The 21,956-nt window shown below is 34.3% G+C and overlaps 3 protein-coding genes and 1 long non-coding RNA gene across 7 annotated transcripts; all 4 read left to right on the top strand.

Annotated features, from left to right (window-relative positions):
• The first annotated feature begins 6,401 nt into the window (after positions 1-6,401).
• LOC149616188 (uncharacterized) lies at positions 6,402-6,970 on the top strand. Its single transcript, XR_016375853.1, has 3 exons — positions 6,402-6,640; positions 6,715-6,778; positions 6,858-6,970. It is a non-coding gene; the product is annotated as an uncharacterized LOC149616188 (long non-coding RNA).
• Positions 6,971-7,630: 660 nt separating this feature from the next.
• On the top strand, positions 7,631-11,912 carry LOC149616187 (glutamate receptor ionotropic, kainate 3-like). 2 transcript variants are annotated; one of them, XM_089856778.1, is made up of 9 exons: positions 7,631-7,695; positions 8,354-8,450; positions 8,516-8,619; positions 9,178-9,268; positions 9,502-9,666; positions 9,726-9,861; positions 9,933-10,165; positions 11,057-11,322; positions 11,392-11,912. In XM_089856778.1, the coding sequence occupies exons 2-9, from the start codon at positions 8,406-8,408 to the stop codon at positions 11,630-11,632; spliced, it is 1,281 nt and encodes a 426-aa protein (XP_089712904.1). In that variant the 5' UTR covers positions 7,631-7,695; positions 8,354-8,405; the 3' UTR covers positions 11,633-11,912. The 2 variants fall into 2 exon arrangements, with proteins under 2 accessions (XP_089712904.1, XP_089712905.1); XM_089856779.1 differs by lacking the exons at positions 7,631-7,695; positions 8,354-8,450; positions 8,516-8,619 and adding an exon at positions 8,768-9,074.
• A 1,172-nt stretch (positions 11,913-13,084) lies between these two features.
• LOC149616186 (glutamate receptor ionotropic, kainate 3-like) lies at positions 13,085-15,139 on the top strand. 3 transcript variants are annotated; one of them, XM_089856544.1, is made up of 7 exons: positions 13,085-13,333; positions 13,472-13,546; positions 13,620-13,723; positions 13,787-13,877; positions 14,257-14,421; positions 14,559-14,691; positions 14,752-15,139. In XM_089856544.1, the coding sequence occupies exons 2-7, from the start codon at positions 13,502-13,504 to the stop codon at positions 15,006-15,008; spliced, it is 795 nt and encodes a 264-aa protein (XP_089712670.1). In that variant the 5' UTR covers positions 13,085-13,333; positions 13,472-13,501; the 3' UTR covers positions 15,009-15,139. The 3 variants fall into 3 exon arrangements, with proteins under 3 accessions (XP_089712670.1, XP_089712669.1, XP_089712668.1); XM_089856543.1 differs by having other exon boundaries at positions 13,425-13,546; XM_089856542.1 differs by having other exon boundaries at positions 13,086-13,288; positions 13,425-13,546.
• A 5,264-nt stretch (positions 15,140-20,403) lies between these two features.
• On the top strand, positions 20,404-21,374 carry LOC149616185 (uncharacterized). The gene is made up of 3 exons (XM_089857091.1): positions 20,404-20,427; positions 20,519-20,784; positions 20,854-21,374. The coding sequence occupies exons 1-3, from the start codon at positions 20,404-20,406 to the stop codon at positions 21,092-21,094; spliced, it is 531 nt and encodes a 176-aa protein (XP_089713217.1). The 3' UTR covers positions 21,095-21,374.
• Positions 21,375-21,956: the final 582 nt, after the last annotated feature.

Below are 21,956 nucleotides of genomic sequence, written 5' to 3'. Positions count from 1 at the left end.
TTGTGCAAAATCAATGATGACTACGGTTAAAAACTGAGCCTGGACATTGTAAACGGCATACAAGAAACACCGGGATAATTTTTTAAGCGATGCCATTTTATTTATGGATTCAAGTGTCACTCAAAATGGAATTTAAAATTTTACACCATGGAATGATTAAATTAAGACATTGCTTAGATGCACTGCAACGAATATACAATATCATAGAAACTAAGTACTTACATGTAGGTCTTCTTAACTCGTTACTAATCCAATACCAAATGACATATGTGTTAGCGACATATTTGATTTTATATTAAACCAAATCCATGCAAAATGATTGAACCCTATCAATTTGAAGAAGAGCAATTGGACTACCACGTACGGATCCATTTAGCACGCATTTCTTATCTAATCTTATTAAATACTCTTATTAAATATGTATTTGATAAAATCATATCCATTAGGCGTGACATTGCGGGTGTTTAGTAAACCTTTAACACGTTGAGTTCGTGATATTCACTGCGGAACGTCTCCGGAAACACCAAAACAATGAATTAGAATATTACAAAGTATTGAAAGGAAAGTATTCATTTTCTACACAAAAGTTAATTCATTAATTCAAGAAATTTCCGGTATCGCATAGAGAGATATAAGCTTCACAGCTAGCTTTGTACAGAACGTGTTTGTAGTACCGATTAGTACGTTACCCCATTCAATATTTTACCTTCAACGTTAATGAAATTATTTTCCTCAAGTTTTCAATGATTTAGATTGTGTTTGTAGATTATATTGTAGAAAGAATAACTGTTTGTCATTTCATGCTGCGTGTACGCACGCTAGTGTTAAGAACGGTAGTTTCATTTGCAGTTGTTGGCACATAAAATATCAAATCTTGGAAGTTGCACATTGTGCCGAACTTTCAGCGAACATAATTTTGAAAATAATTATATTTATAAATATGATATTTTCATCACAATTGAGAACGATTTCATTAAATGGGTATAAAACATTAAACATCCGTTCTGAAATATTCGTACCCGTTTGTTTTTATCTAGTTCCAAGCTGGGACGTAATTTGACACACTTGACATTGCATTTATTGCTTTAAATTAAGTTTTGCATAATTCCAAATATATTTATATAATAAATACATCGACCGACCGACCGAAGTCTTCAAATACTGTACAATTTTCGTGTGTGAGTTTGGTTATTTACTATTACAGATATAAGCATGGATTGCTCAAAAGGTTTTGGGTTACCATGAGTTGTAATTTCGCAATATATCACGGCTCAGTGTTACAACAATATGCCGTAATAACTTCGTGTGAATATGCTTCTGTGTGTGTACATTATAATCAGAACCAAAATATGTGAAAAACAACCGTGTTTTGCTTCCTGTGCTCTGAACCCATTGTAGAAACAAGAAACAAGTACGAGTGCGTAATATTATTATCTACGTGTGTTGTCCAGACACTGACAACGAATACCACTTTATTATATAGATTTTAATAAAATTTTGGTTTTGCATAAAAATATAAAAATTGCCCCCTTTATCGGTAAATGGGGATTTCATTTAGGCTTGGTAGATTTGTGGAGCTAAGAAGAAAGTGCTTCCAATGCAGCTAAGCCTAACAATAGCTTAAAAGCCTACAATTAGTGTCAGAATGCTTGTCACTATTTACTTCTTGAACAGTAAAAGAGTGGCCATATCTTTCTCTATTTGAGTACCAGACTAGCCAATAGTGGTTTGAAACCACAAAAGTGAGACCATTTTCGAAAGTGCGATGTAAATTAGTATGATGTTTGACCACCTTGTTTTCTAAAGACGAAGACGTCAGACATGACTTCAAACAATACGGACCAAATTTTGTGAACTATTAACTTTGAAGCCCTGTCGAACATCTTTGTGTCCACATACCCGATGTTGCATTTTAACCTTAAATCAAGCAGACGATATTGTGGCTCCCCCTTCTGAAAAGAGTCCATTGTACAAACTAATTCGCCATTACCAGTTCCGCCTCAAACTTATTTTTCGTGTATTCCATATCCACTAACTAACAAACCAACGAACAAAGACCATTTCCGTAATCTACCTTGGGTTTGTATAAAAATTCACGTCGATAATGATACAAATTTAAATATCAGACGACTAAGGAAATGACAGTGAAATTTTAGGATGTTTTCCAAAGCCTTTCACTCTCATTTGGGTTATTTGTAAAGATTAAATAGTTCATTTGGGATTTAAGTTTGACAAAGGAAAAAACAAACTTTTTTAAATCATGGTGCGGTAAGCTATGGAGGTTTTTCTCGGAATTCTTTGTGGAGGATTTATTTTTACTTGGCTTTTAGTAGCCATTTGCTGTTGTAGATTTCTCTTCCATAACCGGTAAGTTATGTTGTACAAATCAAAATGAAATTAAGAAAGGTTTAATTCGATTCCTTTAAACGTTGAGATGTGTACTGATAGTTAAAAGACTTGGACCAATTGTGTCATTCCCTATATTTTAATAATCTTAAGTGCCTCATTGGAAGATTAAAGAATCGAAAAACTCTGACCTTAATTTATAATACAAATAATGATTGAATTTTTTTAATCAAATTTCTAATTCCTTAAGTGTTGCATTTGGAAAAGATGATGACAATACAGTTAAAGTAAGAAATATACTAAGAGCATAAGTAGCATGTTAACAATAAGTACGACACTAAATGAAATTTAGTTAGAAGTTGGGTTTCCAAGTTAAATTTCATTTCCGTTAAGCAAAATTATACTAGGAACAAATCTTTCATAGCGTGAAGGTCCATTCAGACGAGAGTAAATCTTACGTTACCGTCTCGTTAATTCCATTTCCGTATTATCAATACGTTCATTTCCCGGTTCAGACAAAAGAGAAGATGACTTAAATCATCATATGTCTATTTTTGAGCCAAGACTTTTGAATACTAAAATAAGCAAATTCAAATGAAAAATACCGTCAACAGCGCCCCATGAATCCTAAATGAATGAAAGCATAGTTTACTCGATCAAGCGTCAGTAAGGCATGATCGAGTTAGCTATGACTAAGAAAGGCGCTAACGAAGTGGTGTCATCTCAATGCTGTGCGACGAAACTGAAAAATTTCAAACTAAACCCGCGAATCTTTTACGTAGTCATTGACACGTGTCTAATTAAGCTGTAAAAAAAGTACTTCACCGACCTCGAACGTAAGGTTTTAGTCTGGTCTGAATGGACCTTAAGTGTTTTGAGAAGTGTCATATATATTGTTACTGTGTTAATTACGCTCCTAGTGAATATTTAATTAAAAAACTTTAAAATAAACATATACTTAAGCAAATTCAATTAATTTAGAATGAAGAAAGACCAAGTGAACGCCCTAAGGAAACCGTGTTCATTGTTAATGAGACCAAGGCACCGTCTCACGAATATTACAATGCAACAGTTCCAAAAGGATTATTTTCTCCCAGAAATTTTATTACCAAAAAATCATTCAGTAAGAAAAAGTCGAAGAATACCCTGATGTGCAATCACGTACCAAAATTGAACCAAAAATCGGATAAAACTGATATCAAACATGTTTACGAATCTCCATCAATCACAGTTCCTGAGTACGATTATATTGAATATTTTGGACCAGGATACATAGATAAAATGCCCAAATTTTCGAGATGATATGCTATTGTTTTTTATTACTTTTTTTTAAATTTAAAATAAAGACTTTAATTGCGCAATATATTGAATATGAAATAATGAATTACATCTAATTGAGCATGACAGAATTGATTACCGCTGCAGTCGAAGGATTAAAAGTGACAAGTAATTCTGCATAAATAAAGGGATATAGTTTAATATCTAATGAGTACAATAATATTTTGAAGTTTTTAAATATTTGAAAATTACCATTAGTTAATTTTCCGACTTGAAAATCAAAAATATTTTGGAAACAAACATTATACAGGCACTTCTGAGTAATTGTGTGATTAAGGCGCTTGACTAATGACTTTGTTTTTCAACTGTTAATGCAAGTTGGAGTTCGACTAGTTTAGGGATAAGGTAAGAAAATGGAACCCAGCCTTTTTGTTTATGAATAATTCAGTTTAGGAATTTTTACGGTTATTTGATCTCTTTCGGTAAATATTTTTGAATTATATTTTAAGAGTTAATTTATTTATGAACTGAAAGCTTTTATACTTATCATATTTTATGTAATGTGTCCCTTGCTATAATTAGTTGGTTTTTTAATTTCCCTTGCCATAATTAGTTGCTAATATCATTTATCTTACCATAATTAGTCGACTTTTTTGATTTCCCTAGCCATAATTAGTCGACTTTTTTAATTTATCTTACCATAATTAGTCGACTTTTTTAATTTATCTTACCATAATTAGTCGACTTTTTTAATTTATCTTACCATAATTGGTCGACTTTTTCAATTTCCCTTGCCATAATTAGTCGACTTTTTAATTTCCCTAGCCATAATTAATCGACTTTTTTAATTTCCCTAGCCATAATTAATCGACTTTTTTAATTTCGATTTATATAATTAGTGATTTCTAAGTTCAAGTAGATTATTCATGACATTAATGTTCATAATTTCTACACATCCTCCCCTTTAATTCAAGCTGAAAGGCCTTAAAGATTCCAGGTACAAGAAATCTATGTAATCCTGTTTTAGACCAATAAGGGTAAAACATAATTACAATTAAAAACAGTGCATCTTTAATGCTCAAGTATTTTAGTACATCAAAAATATTTACAGAACCAAAAAAAACTATTAATATATTTCTACCACCATCCCCCATGTCCACCACCGTGTCTGTAAAAAAAATAATGAACGTTAAATTAAGATTTTGATTTAATTGAAAAATGATTCAATGCACATACCCTCCAATGAAGACTGGGTAAGCATGTCCTCCACCATGACCATGTCCACCTCCATATCCACCATGACCATGACCGAAAATTATCGCTAAGGCAGCAATTTTTCCTAAATGATCGGCTTGGGTTGGATAAAACGAAATGATTGCTAGCATTGCAAGTACGACCAGAGTTAGCGTTGATTTCATTGAAGACATGATCATATTTTAATGTAATCCAAGTATTCTGTAAAGCGTAAACGAATCTTACTAGTTTTAAAAAATACGAATATGCAAAGCGTTGTGAATTCAGTCTGGGAAATGAGAAACGTTTTTTATTTAGCCCTAGGGACCAGTGACCTTCATTGTGCCCAAGTAATTTAGTAGTCTCAGGACTGGTCCTGCCTTAGTTTTCCTATAGTATTACAATAATAATAAACTAGTCAACTAGTCCTGAGGACCAGTAACCCCATTTTTTGAATTTAAAAATTGGTCCAAGCAATTAATAAACTGGTTTGGGACCAGACTGAAACTTGTGATCAAGGAAAATTACAGTTCTGCATCTAGCATGGTTATTTCACTAAGGAGGCTAGACAGAATCCCTTCCCTCTATCTCAGTTTTAATTTTAGTGCAGTGTTGTCAGGCCATCTGTTGAGCCAAGTAAGTCAAATACAGATTCAAACTGAACTGCATGCTAGCCTTTTTCTCAGCAGACCTTTGGCTCACAAACGGCCTGATAACTCTTGGATGAAAATACTAAATTATAAAACTAAAATAAGGTAACTTACTTGGTATATTAGACCTCCAGGTTAAGCTGTAGAGAAATTATGATTCTTTCAAAAATTTGTCTGCGCTTATATAGGTGAAACACATTTCAATATAATACAGCTTAATGGAAGACGGTTTTCACGCTACTCTGTTTTGGTTGTCCATTTTCTTTGTTCATAATCAAAAAGCGGTAAGTCTGATAAACAGTTTTGATTCGGTTATAGTGTAAAATTATCACGTCTTTAATATTTCATTTAGACTTAATTTTTCCCTTCCGACTGTTATAAATTTTACAATACAATGAATAATGTAGCTTCATTATTTCATTAAAATCAAAAGAAGATCTAGTAATAACAAACCGAGCTTTTATTTAATGATATCACTCAAGTGTGAGCAAAATGTTTTCAGTATAGTTTTGATTTTCACTTTCCATTTCATGAAAGTGGGGACGAGGAAGTAAGTTTGTTTATTCTTCCGGTTTTGTATTTGTTTTGGTCAAAATGTTTGTATTTCTTTTTAGTATTGAAGAAAGTAGGTATGCCGCATTATTTAAAAGTAAGCAAATTTAAATATAAAATTCAGGAAAGTAACTTTAATATATTTTAAAATGTTTATTTTGTCAGGAAGTTTCGAATTACTGTTGCAAGTTTAAAAATCGCGTGCATTTTTTAATTGTTCCTGAACTAAAAGAATATAGTGCCATTATTGGCTTCTATGTGGAAATGGAATCAAGTACTTAAATATAAAATTCAGGAAAGTAACTTCAATATATTTTAAAATGTTTATTTTGTCAGGAAGTTTCGAGTTACTGTTGGAAGTTTAAAAATCGCGTGCAATTTTTAATCCTTCCTGAACTAAAAGAATATATTGCCATTATAGGATTCTATGTGGAAATGGAATTAAGTACTTAACTCATAAAGTTATAATGTATTTGTACTTTCAACCATATATCGGCATAAGAGAACCATTACCACTTACTTCCATAGCAAAAGATCAGTTTTTGTAAACACATGCTATGTTATAAATGTCTTAGGATTAAGTAGGATAAGTTTTAAAATTTTCTACAATCTTATGATCTTTCAGTAAATGTGCTTGATCTTTTTATGTACTCAGAACTAACATACATCAATGTTAAACGTATTATATATATAGGAAGAAAATTCGATTTTAACGAAAGGTGTTTTAACCATTTTAATTTTATCTGGACAAATATATTTCGAAATCGTGTTTGCTTCAATGTTTATATTTTCAATCAGAAATGCTTCGTCGCTCAAACGTTTCATACGAGAAAACGCACAATAGGTCTCCTTCAGCCTAGTCTCCTTGGAATTGGTCTCCATTCATTCTCTTAAATGTTTCAGCGAATCAGAAGCATTTACAATATCACGTATTACCCAAATACATTGTTTTTTATCATTTCAAGTTAGAATCTATGACAAAGTAGCCATTCTGCATGCTACTAAATATCGTTTTAATCTTACAGCGAGTGGCGGAAGAAGTGTTGATAACCCATTAAAGAAGATGGTAAGTAGTGTGCATATGTAATATCATTCGGTTGACAATGTCATATGACACTATAAAATATTGTTATTACTTCACTGGCACTTGACTGTCCTGTCCTTTCAAAGTTTTTTCCTCACGTTATGTTTGCAATGAAATTGGTTTTTCATTTTAAATGTTATTATAAAAGATGCAGTTGATGTCACAATAGAGTGAAAAGCATCGTAAAGTTATTAAACGATCGATTTAACAGGTACCTGAAAGTGAACCGTTTTTTATTCTTTAAAAAACAGCCGGTATTGTCTGTCAGCTTTAAAAAAAAACATTTCCCACGTCAATAAAGTTCAGACGTAGAGTTAGAATCAGGCGTGAAAAGGTAAGATTAAACTTAATTGTTTTCTCATTTGTCTTTAGTTAAGATCAGTAAATATTTGAAAATTGTTTTGAATCTTAGTATTGTTTAAAGTTTCAAATGAAGTTAAAGGCCATAAATCTTTTGTGGGGGAGAAAACGCATATGAAGGCACTTTCCCCTATTGATGTGTTAACGTAACTAGCACCATTATCAAACGACGTTGCAGGATATGGTAATTAGGTAATACCATGGTTATACACCGTAAATTTAGTCCTTCATACTCTTTTAATGACAAATATCAGAAGTGAGATGAGACTAGAAGTGAAGGGCTCTAGCATTGGTAATATATCCTGGCACTAATGAACAAATTTTGCGCCGCTTCCATCGCGCCTACACTAGAGAGAAAAAAATTGGTCGAGTTTTAAAAATATTTCCTACCCCCTTCCCCTCAACCTAAAGCGGCGGAACACGGACGACGGTGCTTGAATCTAGTTCGGCCGTCTACCGCCGCGAGCGTCTCACGTTTTGGAGGGGAAATTCTGAAACCGCCACCAGAGGGCCAACCGTTCGTGTGTTATCAAGAATATTCACTTTCGCCGAGTGAAGAATTTGGTTAGCTCAGTACTTCTGGTCTCATCTCACTTCTGCAAATATTAATTTGTAAACAGTTATTTTAGTCATTTCAATCGAAACTCTCCCTTTTTCTCGCTTTTGGCTTCATCCTGTGTTGTGGGATACACCTTTTCACTGTTAACCTTTCGCGAACATATATAAATAAATGGATTTTAGGCCCTTACCCAACAATAGCTCAGAAAAAACAACAGCTGAAGCGTGTTTCGAACGAATTGCGCAAATGCCATTACAATCAGGCTTTAGTTTCACATCATTAATATTACAGTGCCACGTTTCCACCCGTCAATACTGAAGCTTGATCATCAAACCGGGTTGCAATGCGTACGCTTGAAAATTCTACGTTCACTATTGCAATACTAAATGTAAGAATTTTAGTGACTGGATAGTTTAATGAAATTTTAAACTGATAATAGTTCTTGCTGTTCAGGATAGTCTTTTCATTTTGGACCAATTTCAAGATGGAACGTTAGTTGGTCGATCTGGACTCCATTATCAAATTCTGGAGTGTCTAGCGCTTTTACTTGGATTTAGGTGATATATTTTTAAAATTACGTCATCTAAAAATCAAAAAATAAGTGCGACACAAGGAATCTTTTGGGTGAATGAAGCTTGGTGATGTTGGCGTTTCCTCAAGTAAACTCAGGAGGCTTGGGTCTAGATGTGTGAGTGACAGGATATGGTAAAAGAGCCTCCCACATCTCTAAGTGTCATCGTGACACCACTAGAAAAGGTGGTTCCTCAGATTATTTGGGCACGATATAGCTTTGTTTTATGAAGGATTTAACGTTTTTGATAACGTGCTGTCAGCTGTACGTATCGAAAAGACTGGTTATGTGATCGGTTTTTCTCGCTGAACGCATATTTAAACGTTATTAAAACGTGGAGTCGTCAGGATATTGAGGTCATAGTTTCTAAGGGAAGTGATTTGTTGGTTTTCTTCGCTTCTTATTGTACAAATCTATATTTTTATACAAATTTCGCTAATGGTAAGGATCTAATGCCCCTAACCCTGGAATGACCTCTAATTCGACTAAATCTCTGGTAGACAACCCTAAACCCGAGGACTTCACCTTATACGTAATGTTTCAGTTACAAATTAGTTCTGCCAAAGGATGGACAATATGGATTGCTGAGTCCCAATGGAACGTGGAATGGCGCGGTGAGGATGCTTATGCAAGACGTACGTGCATTTACAATTAACTCTGATAAACCAAATGTTTTCTATCATTTATTTCGATCAGGAGATTTTAGAGAAAAATTATGTGTTTGCCCAAGTTTAATACCCACCCAAAATGCGTGGGTATTAAATCTATGACAATACGCTTAAATTATTAATATAAATTACTGTTTCGAATCCCTGAGAAAATTATCAGTTTACAATTTAACAAATAATTTGATTAAATTGGTGATTAGGAAGTGGATTTTACTGCACTTAGTTTGATTGTGACTCCGGAAAGAGAAAAGGCGATAAATTTCTCATTAACGTGCAAACACGAAAACATAGCCCACATCACTAAAGCTGATTCTTCAACTTGTGGAAATAGAAGACGATTCTTGGCTCAACCTTTGCAAAATCAAGTATAATTGAAGACTGTATGATAATTAAAATGAGATGTGGTTTAATCCAAGTATTTCAGGTGTGGATTCTTATGTACGCGGGGGTAACCACGTTCCTATTGGTTCAACTGATTATTAACAAGTGTTTTCCGAAGTACTATAAATTAATAGCTACATTTTCAATATGGAATATAGTGTCTCTTACATTTGGGTTAGGTAAATGTTTAATTTTTTTCTTCGTGAAAAATAGTCTGTTTAGTCTAAAACGTTTTTAACTAAACACGTAGTCGTTTCAAAACGATTACCAGTGTTAAACGCTCCAGGGATTATTGTACTTGCCATGATTATCTTTATTGCGTGCATTATGAAAATTTATGGTTCCACACTCGCTTCAACTGTAAACGTTAAAAAATGTGACAAGTCTATTGATGAACTGAATGAGCTCGTGAAAGCCGTGAGATCCAATACTATTTCTCTGGGAATAATTAAAACTCATGGAATATTTCATGCCTGTTTAAAAGTAAGGTTTTTACTGATAGTTTAAATGAAACAAATATTTTTACTGTTTCTGATAAGACTACAATAAATTAAAAAATTGGGTCTAAAACACTTAGTTTCGGAGGTACGGACCCCAAACTATCACGAATCTATATAACTATGAATATACAGCTCTATCATATGCCCCTTCTATCATGTCGATTTGGTTTGGGTGTTACCCTCCTAGCTTTGACGCGTTTTGCGTAGCTCTAATAGCCAATCACGAGACAAGAGGAAGTGACGTTTCGAATTTACACACCCCGGACTCCCCCTCCCTTCTCCCGCTCGTAACACTAGCAGACACGTGACTGATGTCTCCTTTCGCTAAGCCCCGCCCAAACCTTATCGAGAGGTTAGACAGCTAAACGCAGCTGTATATTCATAGTTATATAGATTCATGAAACTATGTCCTCTAAAACAAGGAAATAGCACACGTGTAGAGTAGGACATTCAGCCTGCCCATCTTGTTAAGACAATTTCAATAGTCTCCCATCTAAGAACGTTAATGAGCCTTTGTCTATATAGCAGAAGTACTTTTAAAGGTAGAAGTGCGTCTAAGCTTATACGCACACTTTTACCATTAAAAGTAAACTTCTACTACAGATAAAGGCTCGTTAATATTCTTAGAATGGAGGCTATTGAAATTGTCTAAACAAGATGAACAGGCTGATACTCTTACTCCTCATGTGTGCCATTTTCCTTGTTTTAGGGGCCGATGTTAAAAGACCCGTACCTCCGAAACTAAATGTTTTAGACCACATGTTCTTGGACGCTTTTCACTCAGTCTGACCCTAAGAACACAAAGAACGGTCCCTTTAATTTATATTTCGGTAAAAATGTTTAATAACGTACTATTTGGTTGTACTAAGTGTAGAATTCAAAGGTTCCCGAGTTACAAGAACTGGGTCTTCATTTGGACGGTAGAGGCAGTGAACGGGAAAAGACATTTCCAGATGCTTTCCATTCGATTAAAAATTCAAATTACGCTCTAATTATGGATGTCGAAGCTTTCATTATGCTAATGGCTGAACATGAGTTCTCCTTGCGTGAAGTTCATATATCGAAGCAACCTTTATTCAAAATTAATACGGCGATGGCTTACGGACAGTCATTCAAATATCAGAAGCTTTTTAACCAAGCGTAAGATGATTATGGGCAGTTTGAAATTATTTTAGAGAAATATAACAATTGAATGTATTGCGTTTACAGAATGGGAAGACTTAGGTCTTATGGATTATTTCAAAAATTTGAAGCCGTTCAATTGTACAATTTAGAAAAAGATATGGCTATATCCAAAGAAAACCAAAGAAACAACGTGGTTTTCATTGGCATGGCGGATTTGGAATATATTGCAGTTTTATTCTGCCTTACACTTTGCACTTCTAGTTTTTTGATAATACTGGAAAATTATTATTTCACAATTGAGAACAATTGCCATTTTCGTATTTAGGAACATCGATAGTACAATGAAATTATGATCGTGTAATAAATGACTCTTAATGTTCCAATGCTCATTTATTTCGGTAAACTGGTGCTAATTATAATAAGAAAAAACCCAAGTAAGGTGTAAATATTAAACGCAAAAGTAATTGGTCTTATTTCTATTGGGCACCACTTGCCTAGGGTCTGGAAACTACTCGCATATCGACGAAGGTTCACAGAATCATCACCATGTGACTCGAGTCCCGCGCCATCTGACGGTGACTCCGAACCTTTGTAAGTTACCAGACCCTAAGCCATGGCGCTGTTTATGAATAAGGTCAATTAAGAGTAAAACGAATAATGATGTAGGGAATTCGTTAAAGTTCGGTGATATAATGTTCAATTTTAATGAATAATAGTGATGGTTTTAGACATCGGTCAAATGAAAGGTTGAAATATACATGTAAAAAACAAAACCAACAAACAGATGTTGAAAGTATGGCTTTATCGTAATGATTTTGCAATCATAAACAAAACGAAATGGAATAAAAAGAATTCGAAATACTTTCAACGTGACATATCCTCTAAATGATATTTACGTGTCCGCTTTGCAAAAGTAGAGCTTTGTGCGTAGCTGTAAATAAATATTGACATAAGATTTCAAGAAAAAAAATATTCGGGAAGTTAGAGTGCAAGTAAACTCAATTTTCGTTTAACTTAGTATGCAAGCAGTTAGTCTGGGTTATTTCAATGTATCATAATCAAGTTTTGTTAGAGTAAGCCGTTCGTGTTTTCACTCCTTTTAATAAAATCGATGAAGGTGTACACAAAATTTCGAAACGTTTGAGTACATTAATCGAGGGGTCGGTCATTCATGAAATCCCGTACGCCACCCGTGAAATCCAACTTAAGAAATCCGAAATCAATGCTGATTTCGAAATCAAATAAAAAATCCGAAATCAGCAACGAAATCACAAAATCAGTAAAGAAATCATAAAATCAGAAAAAAATCACGAAATCAGTAAAGAAATCATAAAATCAGAAAAAATCACGAAATCAACAAAGAAATCACAAAATCAACAAAGAAATCACGAAATCAACAAAGAAATCACGAAATCAACAAAGAAATCACGAAATCAACAAAGAAATCACGAAATCAACAAAGAAATCACGAAATCAACAAAGAAATCACGAAATCAACAAAGAAATCACGAAATCAACAAAGAAATCACGAAATCAACATAGAAATCACGAAATCAGAAGCGAAATCACAAAATCAACAAAGAAATCGTGAAATCCATTACAAAATTTACAAAATCCAAAATCAAAAGAAATCACAAAATCCGACGAAATCACGGGGAAAATAGCAAAATCCGAGGAAATCATGCGAAAAACCTCAAAATCAAACGAAATCAAGGGAAATATCGCAAAATCCATCGAAATCACGGGGAAAATAGCAAAATCCGACGGAGTCACGGGAAAAATCTAAAAATACGATGAAATCCATTGGATTTTATCTAATTCTGAAATCAAAAAAAAAACCCAACGAAATCAAACGAAATCCGATGTAATCAAATTGGATTTCGAATTCCCGTACACTTCTTCCAAATCGTCCGACCCCTCGACATTAATAGTCTGAGGGCTTGGTTTCATGAATCCATTTCTCTACCTGAAAGGCGTTACAGTGAGTCCCTTCATTTAACTTCAAGCGTGGTTATTATCTTGAAAGGTAATATTCTTATATAATAATCTGTCTTTTTACAATATCTTACTGCATTATTTGCCACCTTTATCGGAAATAATTGTGTCAAATCACAAAGTATTTTGAATCTCAAATTAATTTGTAACTAAAAATCTGTTTCAAAAGGAGATTTATTATTTACTAGTAGTAGTTTGAATGAAACTCCTTGAAAACAAAACATTAACAGTCGCTCTTCTGAATGTATGTATCTTAAAATAATTCAAGTATTCTTTGTAAAAACATTAATCTTCTGGATGTGATTTTAATCATGCAGGATAGCGTATTTGAGATATCAAGACTTGATGATGGTACCCTAATTGGAGTATCGGGAATTGGTTATCATGTTCTGGAAGCTTTGGTATTAATACTTGGTTTTAGGTAAAACATCATGACGATGTTTAGTACATTTACAACAGAAAAAAGACTATACTATTTTTAAAGGTATCGAATTGTTAGTCCCAAAGATAAGCAATATGGTATTATGAGTGCCAATGGAACGTGGAATGGTTTGATCCAAATGCTTCAACAAGATGTATGTATTACCTTGGAATTGAGAGTATGATGGAGTAGAAATTTTGGTAGGCCATGTGCCTAATGAATGTCTCCCAGAGTTCCTCGCGATTCGGTTGAGCGTTACAAATGCTGCTGAGTAGCGACGTATTTGAAAACTATTCCCCCTTTGTGTGAAAACAGGCTTCTATTTTTAAGACACAGGGGGCGGTTAAATCGTACGACCCTACCGAAGCTCCGAGGAATCTGAGAGAAGTTCGTTACAGTTGATGAGGTAAAGGGGTTGAGTTATAAGTAAATAGATTTGAACTCCATCCATCTCTGCTCCAAGGTATTCCAATACGGTTTATTTTATCTCTAAAATAACTGAAAAATAAAAACAGGATTTATTCGAAAATTAGGACGCTGATTTCACAGCAAATACAATGGTGGTAACTCCCGAACGAGAACGAGCCGTTAATTTCTCTGTGATCTGCGCTCATGATAAAGTAGCGCACATAACTAAGGACGATTTGTCTGTTTGTGCGAAAGAAACCTCTTTCATGGCTCAACCTTTTCAAACACAAGTATTTTATTGATATTTTATTACCATATTCCCATGATACTCTCCATAAGAAAATAGATACAATTAATTCCTTCGACCTAGACTAACTTGGGTTATGCTGTATGGAGTATTGATTAATTAATATTAATACGCGTTTAGGTTTGGAACTTTTTATCAGCACTATCATTTTTTCTGCTTCTAATGTCCATTCGATGGTTAAACTCAAAATTCTGCAACAGTTTTGTGAAACTATTTTCACTGTGGAATATAATTTCACTTGCCATTGGATTAAGTAAGTATTTATTGAAGTTTTCTGATTAAAATTATATTATAACAGTGCCTAAATTTTAAGGGAATATCAAAAAGTTTAAATTTCAAGTTTCGAATATTCTGGTTATGGCACTGGTAATTTTCATTGGCTGCACGTTAAAAATATATGGTTCTAAACTTTCTTCATCAGTAAACGTAAAAAAGTGTGACATACCAACTGACTCGCTTAATGAACTGGCAAAAGCGGTGAAATCGAAAAGACTAACGTTAGGAATAATTAAAACGCATGGAATATATTATGACTTTTTGAAAGTATGTTCATACCTATCATATTTCTGAATATGACATACTTAAACCCATAAGCAAGTGTTACTAAGTGGTGCATCATGCATTATAGATTTACTTTAGTAGATCAGTTTTAAAAATCTTCGGGTTTTAAAAAGAAGCGGTGATATGGTGCTGATAGTTAAAGGGTCTACATGGGTTTCAGTTTATTTCTTTTTTTTTTTTTTTTTTTTTTTTTTAAATTTAAAATTGTTTATTACTAAAACCTAAGTTTACAAGGAAATTTTCATTTCCACTTTCTTACCCTCCAATTTACATATTCCCGCTTCTATAAAAAGTTTAAAGGCTATTTTGTCATTTCTTTGGTAAAATTCGTATTCAGTTAAAATACATAGTAGTAGTTTTTTGTTAAAATAGTTTGCTAACATAATTTCAGGATCAACTTCTTTTATATTCATTCTAGCATGGTATGTAAAATAGATTGAAAGTTTTGCTATATTTAAAATAATGATTATGATTTTAAAATAGGCAGTTTCTTCTCCACAATACAGCCAGTACATTTTGTTAACTAATTTAAATTTTGGGTTGAATATTTGTATAAAAATTGTAATTTTGGTTAAAAAACTCTGGGTTATCCCACAGTTAAAAAATATATGTTTAATATTTCCTTGCTCTTTATCACAGAATGGACATTTGGGACTAAGATTATATAATCTAGATGCTAAAACTGGTAACGTAATATTGCCTATGGTTATTCTCCAAAGGGTACTGTTTTCCTTCGGGAAAAAGCACGGATGCCATATAGGATTTAATTTAAGTTTTATATTGTTTGGATTCTCAAAAATCGCGAGAAATCTGTTCTTTAATTGTTCTGAATGTGGGTTGGTAAGTTCTTTAAATTGGGTTTTTGTTACTTTTTCAAGGCTGACATACTTATCATCCAAGTAAAGTTCCATCTCACAAATTGTCTTTTCTTGGGGTGGGTTAGTTTTGCTCGGCAGACAAAAAAACTCTATCTTTTCTTTACATAATTTTGAAATCTTAAGGAACTGATTGGTAAGGGAGCGCTCTGTTTGGGGTCTTAGTCCTATATCAATAAAGGGATTTCTAAAACAATTTTTTTGGTGATCGTAGATATCCCTGATAAGTTGAAAGCCTGGTGTTTTCCATTTTGGATGATAAAAGTCCAATTTAATCAACGGGTTATTTAAAATAGGTAAGTTTAAAAAACTCTGTATGTTTGTGGGTTTTTTTAAACGTATTGGGATCGTTTTCCAAAACATGAATAAATCCTTGTAATATTTTGGGCAAAAATCATAGTTGAATTCTATGTCTGGGAAGCTAAGAACGTTTAAACCAAATTTATATATGTTCGTTTGTTTTAAATAATGATCTAGAAAGGCTCCTTCTATGGGGTGGTAAAGTCCCTCAATGTGACGTTGTAACTTATTAAAGGCGAAATTTTCCCATCTTTTTGTTAGGGTTATTAACCCGAAACCTCCCTGGCCTATCTTCTGTTGGATATCGTCCATATTTAACCAGTGTCTGTCGTTAGTCCAGATTAGTTTGGCGCATTCGTGTAATAGTCTCTTGGATAGTTCTTTCGGTGTGAACAGTACTGGTAAGGTGTAGAATAGTTTGCTGAGGAGGATGTTGCATAACTGCGCTCTGTTTTTGTATGACAGGCCAAAGACTGAGGTAGAAATGTTTTCCATTGAGGTTGTTATTTCGTCTGCTACCATATTTGCGTGCTTGTTTAGAATATTTTCTTTCGTGAAGAAGGTGACGCCTAAGGACTTTATTTGATCATTGTTCCATTGTACGTTTATCGGGAGATCCGTTCTATTTTTCCACCCTCCGAGCCATAATCCGTTGCTTTTTTCTAGGTTAAACTTGGCGTTACTCATTCTCGAGTAATTTGCACATTCTTCTGAAAGAATCGTAAAGCCTTCGTCTGTGGTGATAAAAGTGTTGAGGTCATCAGCGAAGGATAGAGTTGTTAATGGTCTCGGGATGAAAGGTAGATTTATAGAGTCTTCTCGTAGTTTACTTCGGAGATGGCATAACAGAGGTTCTATTGACAAATTGAATAGGAAGCTTGACATTGGGTCACCTTGGCGGATGCCTTTGGAGACTTTAAATTTTGCCGAAAGAATATTATTCACTTTCACGCATGCTTCGGCTGATGAGTATACGGCTTGAATGTAATTTGCTATTTTGTCTCCAAGACCAACGTGTTTCAGGATTTCATATAGGTACTTGTGTTTTACCCGGTCAAAGGCTTTCGCTTGGTCGAGCGCTACTATCGCTAAATTTTCGCTAGAGTTGAAGCTGTAGTGGTGGATTACATCCCTCATTATATTTAGATTGGATGTAATACTCCTTTTCGGTATACTCGACGTTTGGTCATAGTCGATAATTTTATTAATCTTGGTACCGATTCTATTTGCCAGACATTTTGAAAGAATTTTGAAATCTGAATTTAGTAACGAAATCGGCCTCCAGTTGTTTAGAAGTTTTGGGTCCCCTTTTTTGTATATAAGTTTTATAACGGCGATGGTAAAGGAGCTAGGGATTTGTTGTTGGCCTAGTAACTGTGTAAAAATTAGCCAGAGGGTATTTCCAATAATAGGCCAGAAGTGCGTGTAGAATTCGTTGGTTATGCCATCTCTGCCGGGGGATTTATTTCTGGCTAGATTCTTTACAACTTCGTCGACTTCCTGTTTCGAAAGGGCGCTATTGCAGACCTTGGTATCCTCTTCGCTTAGACGGGGTAATATTGATATGTAATCCTGACAATTCTCCGTTTCTTCGTCTTGGAAGCAGGACTCAAAATGTCTGACGATTTCAGTATATAGTTCTTTCTGCGTTGATGTTTCCTCCCCTTTTTCATTTTTGACGCTTGTGACTTTTTCAATTTGATTTTCTTCAATTCTTATTAGTTTCTTGGAAGGATATTTAGCTGCGACTGCAGTCTTTATTTTGGTACGGGTGATTATGCCTTCAATTTTGTTTGCTTCTAGTTCCTCTAGTCGTTTAAGGAGTGAGATCTTTTCTTGTTCGGACTTGACGCTCCCGCTTAGTAATTTTTCAGAAATGCATCTCGATTCTTCCTTTCGTTTTAAACTACTATTTTGCGAATATTCTTTTGTCATTTTTTTTAATAAAAATTTGGTTTTTTCCCACCAAGATAACATGTTTTCTTCAAATTGGGGTAGTAATTCTAACCGATTGGTCCAAAAATGTTTAAACACATTTTCGAATTTAGAGTCAATTAGTAAAGAGTTATTAAAGCACCATGTGTCACTTAAGTTGTTTCTATTTAACTGCTTGATTTCTAGTTCTAGGATTATTGGTGAATGGTCTGAAATTGTCATGCCTTGGACTATCTTTATGTTTTTCACCATTGGCCATAGGGTGGGTGAAACGTAGGCACGATCTAATCGAGCTTTTTGATTTTGATCAGAGAAACTTTGCCATGTCATTTCTTGACTTTTGGGGAAAAGTTTACGGTATACATCAATTAAGTCATAGGTTCCTACTAGACACTTCATTTTGTTGACTAGTTTACTACGTCTTTCCGCTGTATTGCACCTATCTAGTGTGGAATCCAATGTACAGTTAAAATCACCAAGTACTATTATATTTGTTATATCCTTGTTCTCAACATGGGTAATAATCTTATCAATCAGTTCCAGAGCTTTAAAATTGGATTGTGGCATATAAACATTATAAATGGAGACAACTAAATTAACATTGGTAAAGTTTAAGAAAGTATACTGTAGATAACCTTGTACAATTATTTCACTTTCGATTTTAATCGAGTTTGCATTAAAGAAACGATTGTTATGTGTTGCTGAAACACCTGCTTGATGGTTTGTTAAACCGTTAAAACTATGCGAGTATTTGTTTAAAAAATAGTTTGGAAAAATGTTTTTGGTTAAAAATGTTTCTTGCCAGAAGGCTAAGGGGGAGTTTGTGTTTTCCATTAAGTTGCATTCATTAAGAAATTTAATGTTATTATTTAGTCCTTTAGTATTATGTGTTATAATTTTAAAACTCATTAGGATTTCTTTAAGTTATCTACAAGTTTTGCTAGTCTGATTCTCTCGGTAGTGTCTCTTTCTTTAGCTAGGCGTTCAAAATTTATTTGGTTTGCTAGGCTTATATAATTAGTAGTGTATTTTGCAGCACAAAGTTTTGGTTGTTTTTTCCAACGGACTTCTTCCAAAAAGGTTGTAAGCATTTCTTGAGACAGTGTTGGCGGGGGGGGGGGGGTTTCAAGAACCTGTATTTTAGGTTTTTTAACAGTTTGTTTTTCAAGGTTAATAGTATCCTGTGGCGGAGTTGCAGGTGGAAAGAGGCGTTTGTTTCTGGGTGTCGGTGAGGTTCTTTGGCTGCTGTCCAGAAAAGGGGTGTCGGCCCAGTTTATGGGGTTTCCAATTAGGTTGTTTTTTGGGGTTGTTGAATTGGAGTCATCAGATTGACTACAATTATTATGTCCTTGGGGTGTGGAGGTGTCGGGATTTGTAATTTGTGCATACGTTTGTTGTTGCTCTTCTGTTTCACTCTCGTTATCCGGTTGTGATAAGTGTGGATCTTGGTCATCACTGGTTGGGTTATTCTCCTTGTCGTGTGTTTTTTTTTTGTAGCAGTGATCAGCCAAATGTCCTCGCTTTTCGCAAAAATCACAAATTTTTGAGCCCGCTTTTTCGAAGAAGATCACATAGTTTTGATTTTCATATTTGAAGTTGATTCTTTCTGGGATTTCCTTTTCTATTAGCGCATAAACCTGTCTTTTGAAGCTAAAAACCGGTCCGCCTAAAAGTTCTTGTTGCTCTGTTGTAGGGTTGACGTAGATTTCGGTGATTTCGGAGGTGATTTTGGCAAAATTGTTTATCATTGGTTTAATAAAGTCATTTGGTATTTCGGGCATTATATTTGAAATTATCAATTTTTCGGAAGATTTGGTTAAACGTTCGACATTAATTTGCATGTTATTTATTTCAAACCCTGTCATTGCTAGTTCTTCGGCCATTTCTGGGGTTTTTAGATAGGCCAAGGCCCTACCTTTTGATATTCTACCGCAATGAATTGTATTCGCTTTACCGATGATTTGGTTGATCGCGATCGCGTATTCGATAGCACTGATTTCTGGTGTGGTATTAAAAATGACCGCATGGTCTCTGGTCATTACCGGCGGTCTTGGACGTTGATATCTTGGTTTGTCAGGTGGATCTTTTCCTTGGCGTACATCGCCATTAACGACATACATGGCCGGAGGGAAAAAAACTACGAAGAGCGGTAAAAGAGCCTAAGGCTTAACGACGGTAGTAAACTAAAGTAGAGCACGGAGCTAAAAATCAAGCGACTGTACTCAACGAGAGCTAACACCATTTTCATCGATGTTAAAAGACCCGTACCTCCGAAACTAAATGTTTTAGACCACATGTTCTTGGACGCTTTTCACTCAGTCTGACCCTAAGAACACAAAGAACGGTCCCTTTAATTTATATTTCGGTAAAAATGTTTAATAACGTACTATTTGGTTGTACTAAGTGTAGAATTCAAAGGTTCCCGAGTTACAAGAACTGGGTCTTCATTTGGACGGTAGAGGCAGTGAACGGGAAAAGACATTTCCAGATGCTTTCCATTCGATTAAAAATTCAAATTACGCTCTAATTATGGATGTCGAAGCTTTCATTATGCTAATGGCTGAACATGAGTTCTCCTTGCGTGAAGTTCATATATCGAAGCAACCTTTATTCAAAATTAATACGGCGATGGCTTACGGACAGTCATTCAAATATCAGAAGCTTTTTAACCAAGCGTAAGATGATTATGGGCAGTTTGAAATTATTTTAGAGAAATATAACAATTGAATGTATTGCGTTTACAGAATGGGAAGACTTAGGTCTTATGGATTATTTCAAAAATTTGAAGCCGTTCAATTGTACAATTTAGAAAAAGATATGGCTATATCCAAAGAAAACCAAAGAAACAACGTGGTTTTCATTGGCATGGCGGATTTGGAATATATTGCAGTTTTATTCTGCCTTACACTTTGCACTTCTAGTTTTTTGATAATACTGGAAAATTATTATTTCACAATTGAGAACAATTGCCATTTTCGTATTTAGGAACATCGATAGTACAATGAAATTATGATCGTGTAATAAATGACTCTTAATGTTCCAATGCTCATTTATTTCGGTAAACTGGTGCTAATTATAATAAGAAAAAACCCAAGTAAGGTGTAAATATTAAACGCAAAAGTAATTGGTCTTATTTCTATTGGGCACCACTTGCCTAGGGTCTGGAAACTACTCGCATATCGACGAAGGTTCACAGAATCATCACCATGTGACTCGAGTCCCGCGCCATCTGACGGTGACTCCGAACCTTTGTAAGTTACCAGACCCTAAGCCATGGCGCTGTTTATGAATAAGGTCAATTAAGAGTAAAACGAATAATGATGTAGGGAATTCGTTAAAGTTCGGTGATATAATGTTCAATTTTAATGAATAATAGTGATGGTTTTAGACATCGGTCAAATGAAAGGTTGAAATATACATGTAAAAAACAAAACCAACAAACAGATGTTGAAAGTATGGCTTTATCGTAATGATTTTGCAATCATAAACAAAACGAAATGGAATAAAAAGAATTCGAAATACTTTCAACGTGACATATCCTCTAAATGATATTTACGTGTCCGCTTTGCAAAAGTAGAGCTTTGTGCGTAGCTGTAAATAAATATTGACATAAGATTTCAAGAAAAAAAATATTCGGGAAGTTAGAGTGCAAGTAAACTCAATTTTCGTTTAACTTAGTATGCAAGCAGTTAGTCTGGGTTATTTCAATGTATCATAATCAAGTTTTGTTAGAGTAAGCCGTTCGTGTTTTCACTCCTTTTAATAAAATCGATGAAGGTGTACACAAAATTTCGAAACGTTTGAGTACATTAATCGAGGGGTCGGTCATTCATGAAATCCCGTACGC

This window comes from Phalangium opilio, unplaced genomic scaffold, assembly GCF_054372755.1.
Source record: "Phalangium opilio isolate 3A_F unplaced genomic scaffold, DU_Popi_V2 ptg000217l_1, whole genome shotgun sequence".
NCBI lineage: Eukaryota > Metazoa > Arthropoda > Arachnida > Opiliones > Phalangiidae > Phalangium > Phalangium opilio.
Note: the sequence above shows the minus strand (reverse complement) of the source record. Positions and strands in the feature narration are given on the sequence as shown.

Bases quoted from the DNA above. Each gene is read 5' to 3' on its own strand.
- LOC149616187 (XM_089856778.1), top strand. From the start codon at position 8,406: ATGCGTACGCTTGAAAATTCTACGTTCACTATTGCAATACTAAAT. The intron at 9,667-9,725 runs GTATAATTGAAG...CAAGTATTTCAG, and splicing joins CTCAACCTTTGCAAAATCAA to GTGTGGATTCTTATGTACGC. The intron at 10,166-11,056 runs GTAAGGTTTTTA...TACTAAGTGTAG, and splicing joins TATTTCATGCCTGTTTAAAA to AATTCAAAGGTTCCCGAGTT.
- LOC149616186 (XM_089856544.1), top strand. From the start codon at position 13,502: ATGAAACTCCTTGAAAACAAAACATTAACAGTCGCTCTTCTGAAT. The intron at 13,547-13,619 runs GTATGTATCTTA...TTAATCATGCAG, and splicing joins TAACAGTCGCTCTTCTGAAT to GATAGCGTATTTGAGATATC. The intron at 13,724-13,786 runs GTAAAACATCAT...CTATTTTTAAAG, and splicing joins GTATTAATACTTGGTTTTAG to GTATCGAATTGTTAGTCCCA.
- LOC149616185 (XM_089857091.1), top strand. From the start codon at position 20,404: ATGTTCTTGGACGCTTTTCACTCA. The intron at 20,428-20,518 runs GTCTGACCCTAA...TACTAAGTGTAG, and splicing joins TCTTGGACGCTTTTCACTCA to AATTCAAAGGTTCCCGAGTT. The intron at 20,785-20,853 runs GTAAGATGATTA...TTGCGTTTACAG, and splicing joins CAGAAGCTTTTTAACCAAGC to AATGGGAAGACTTAGGTCTT.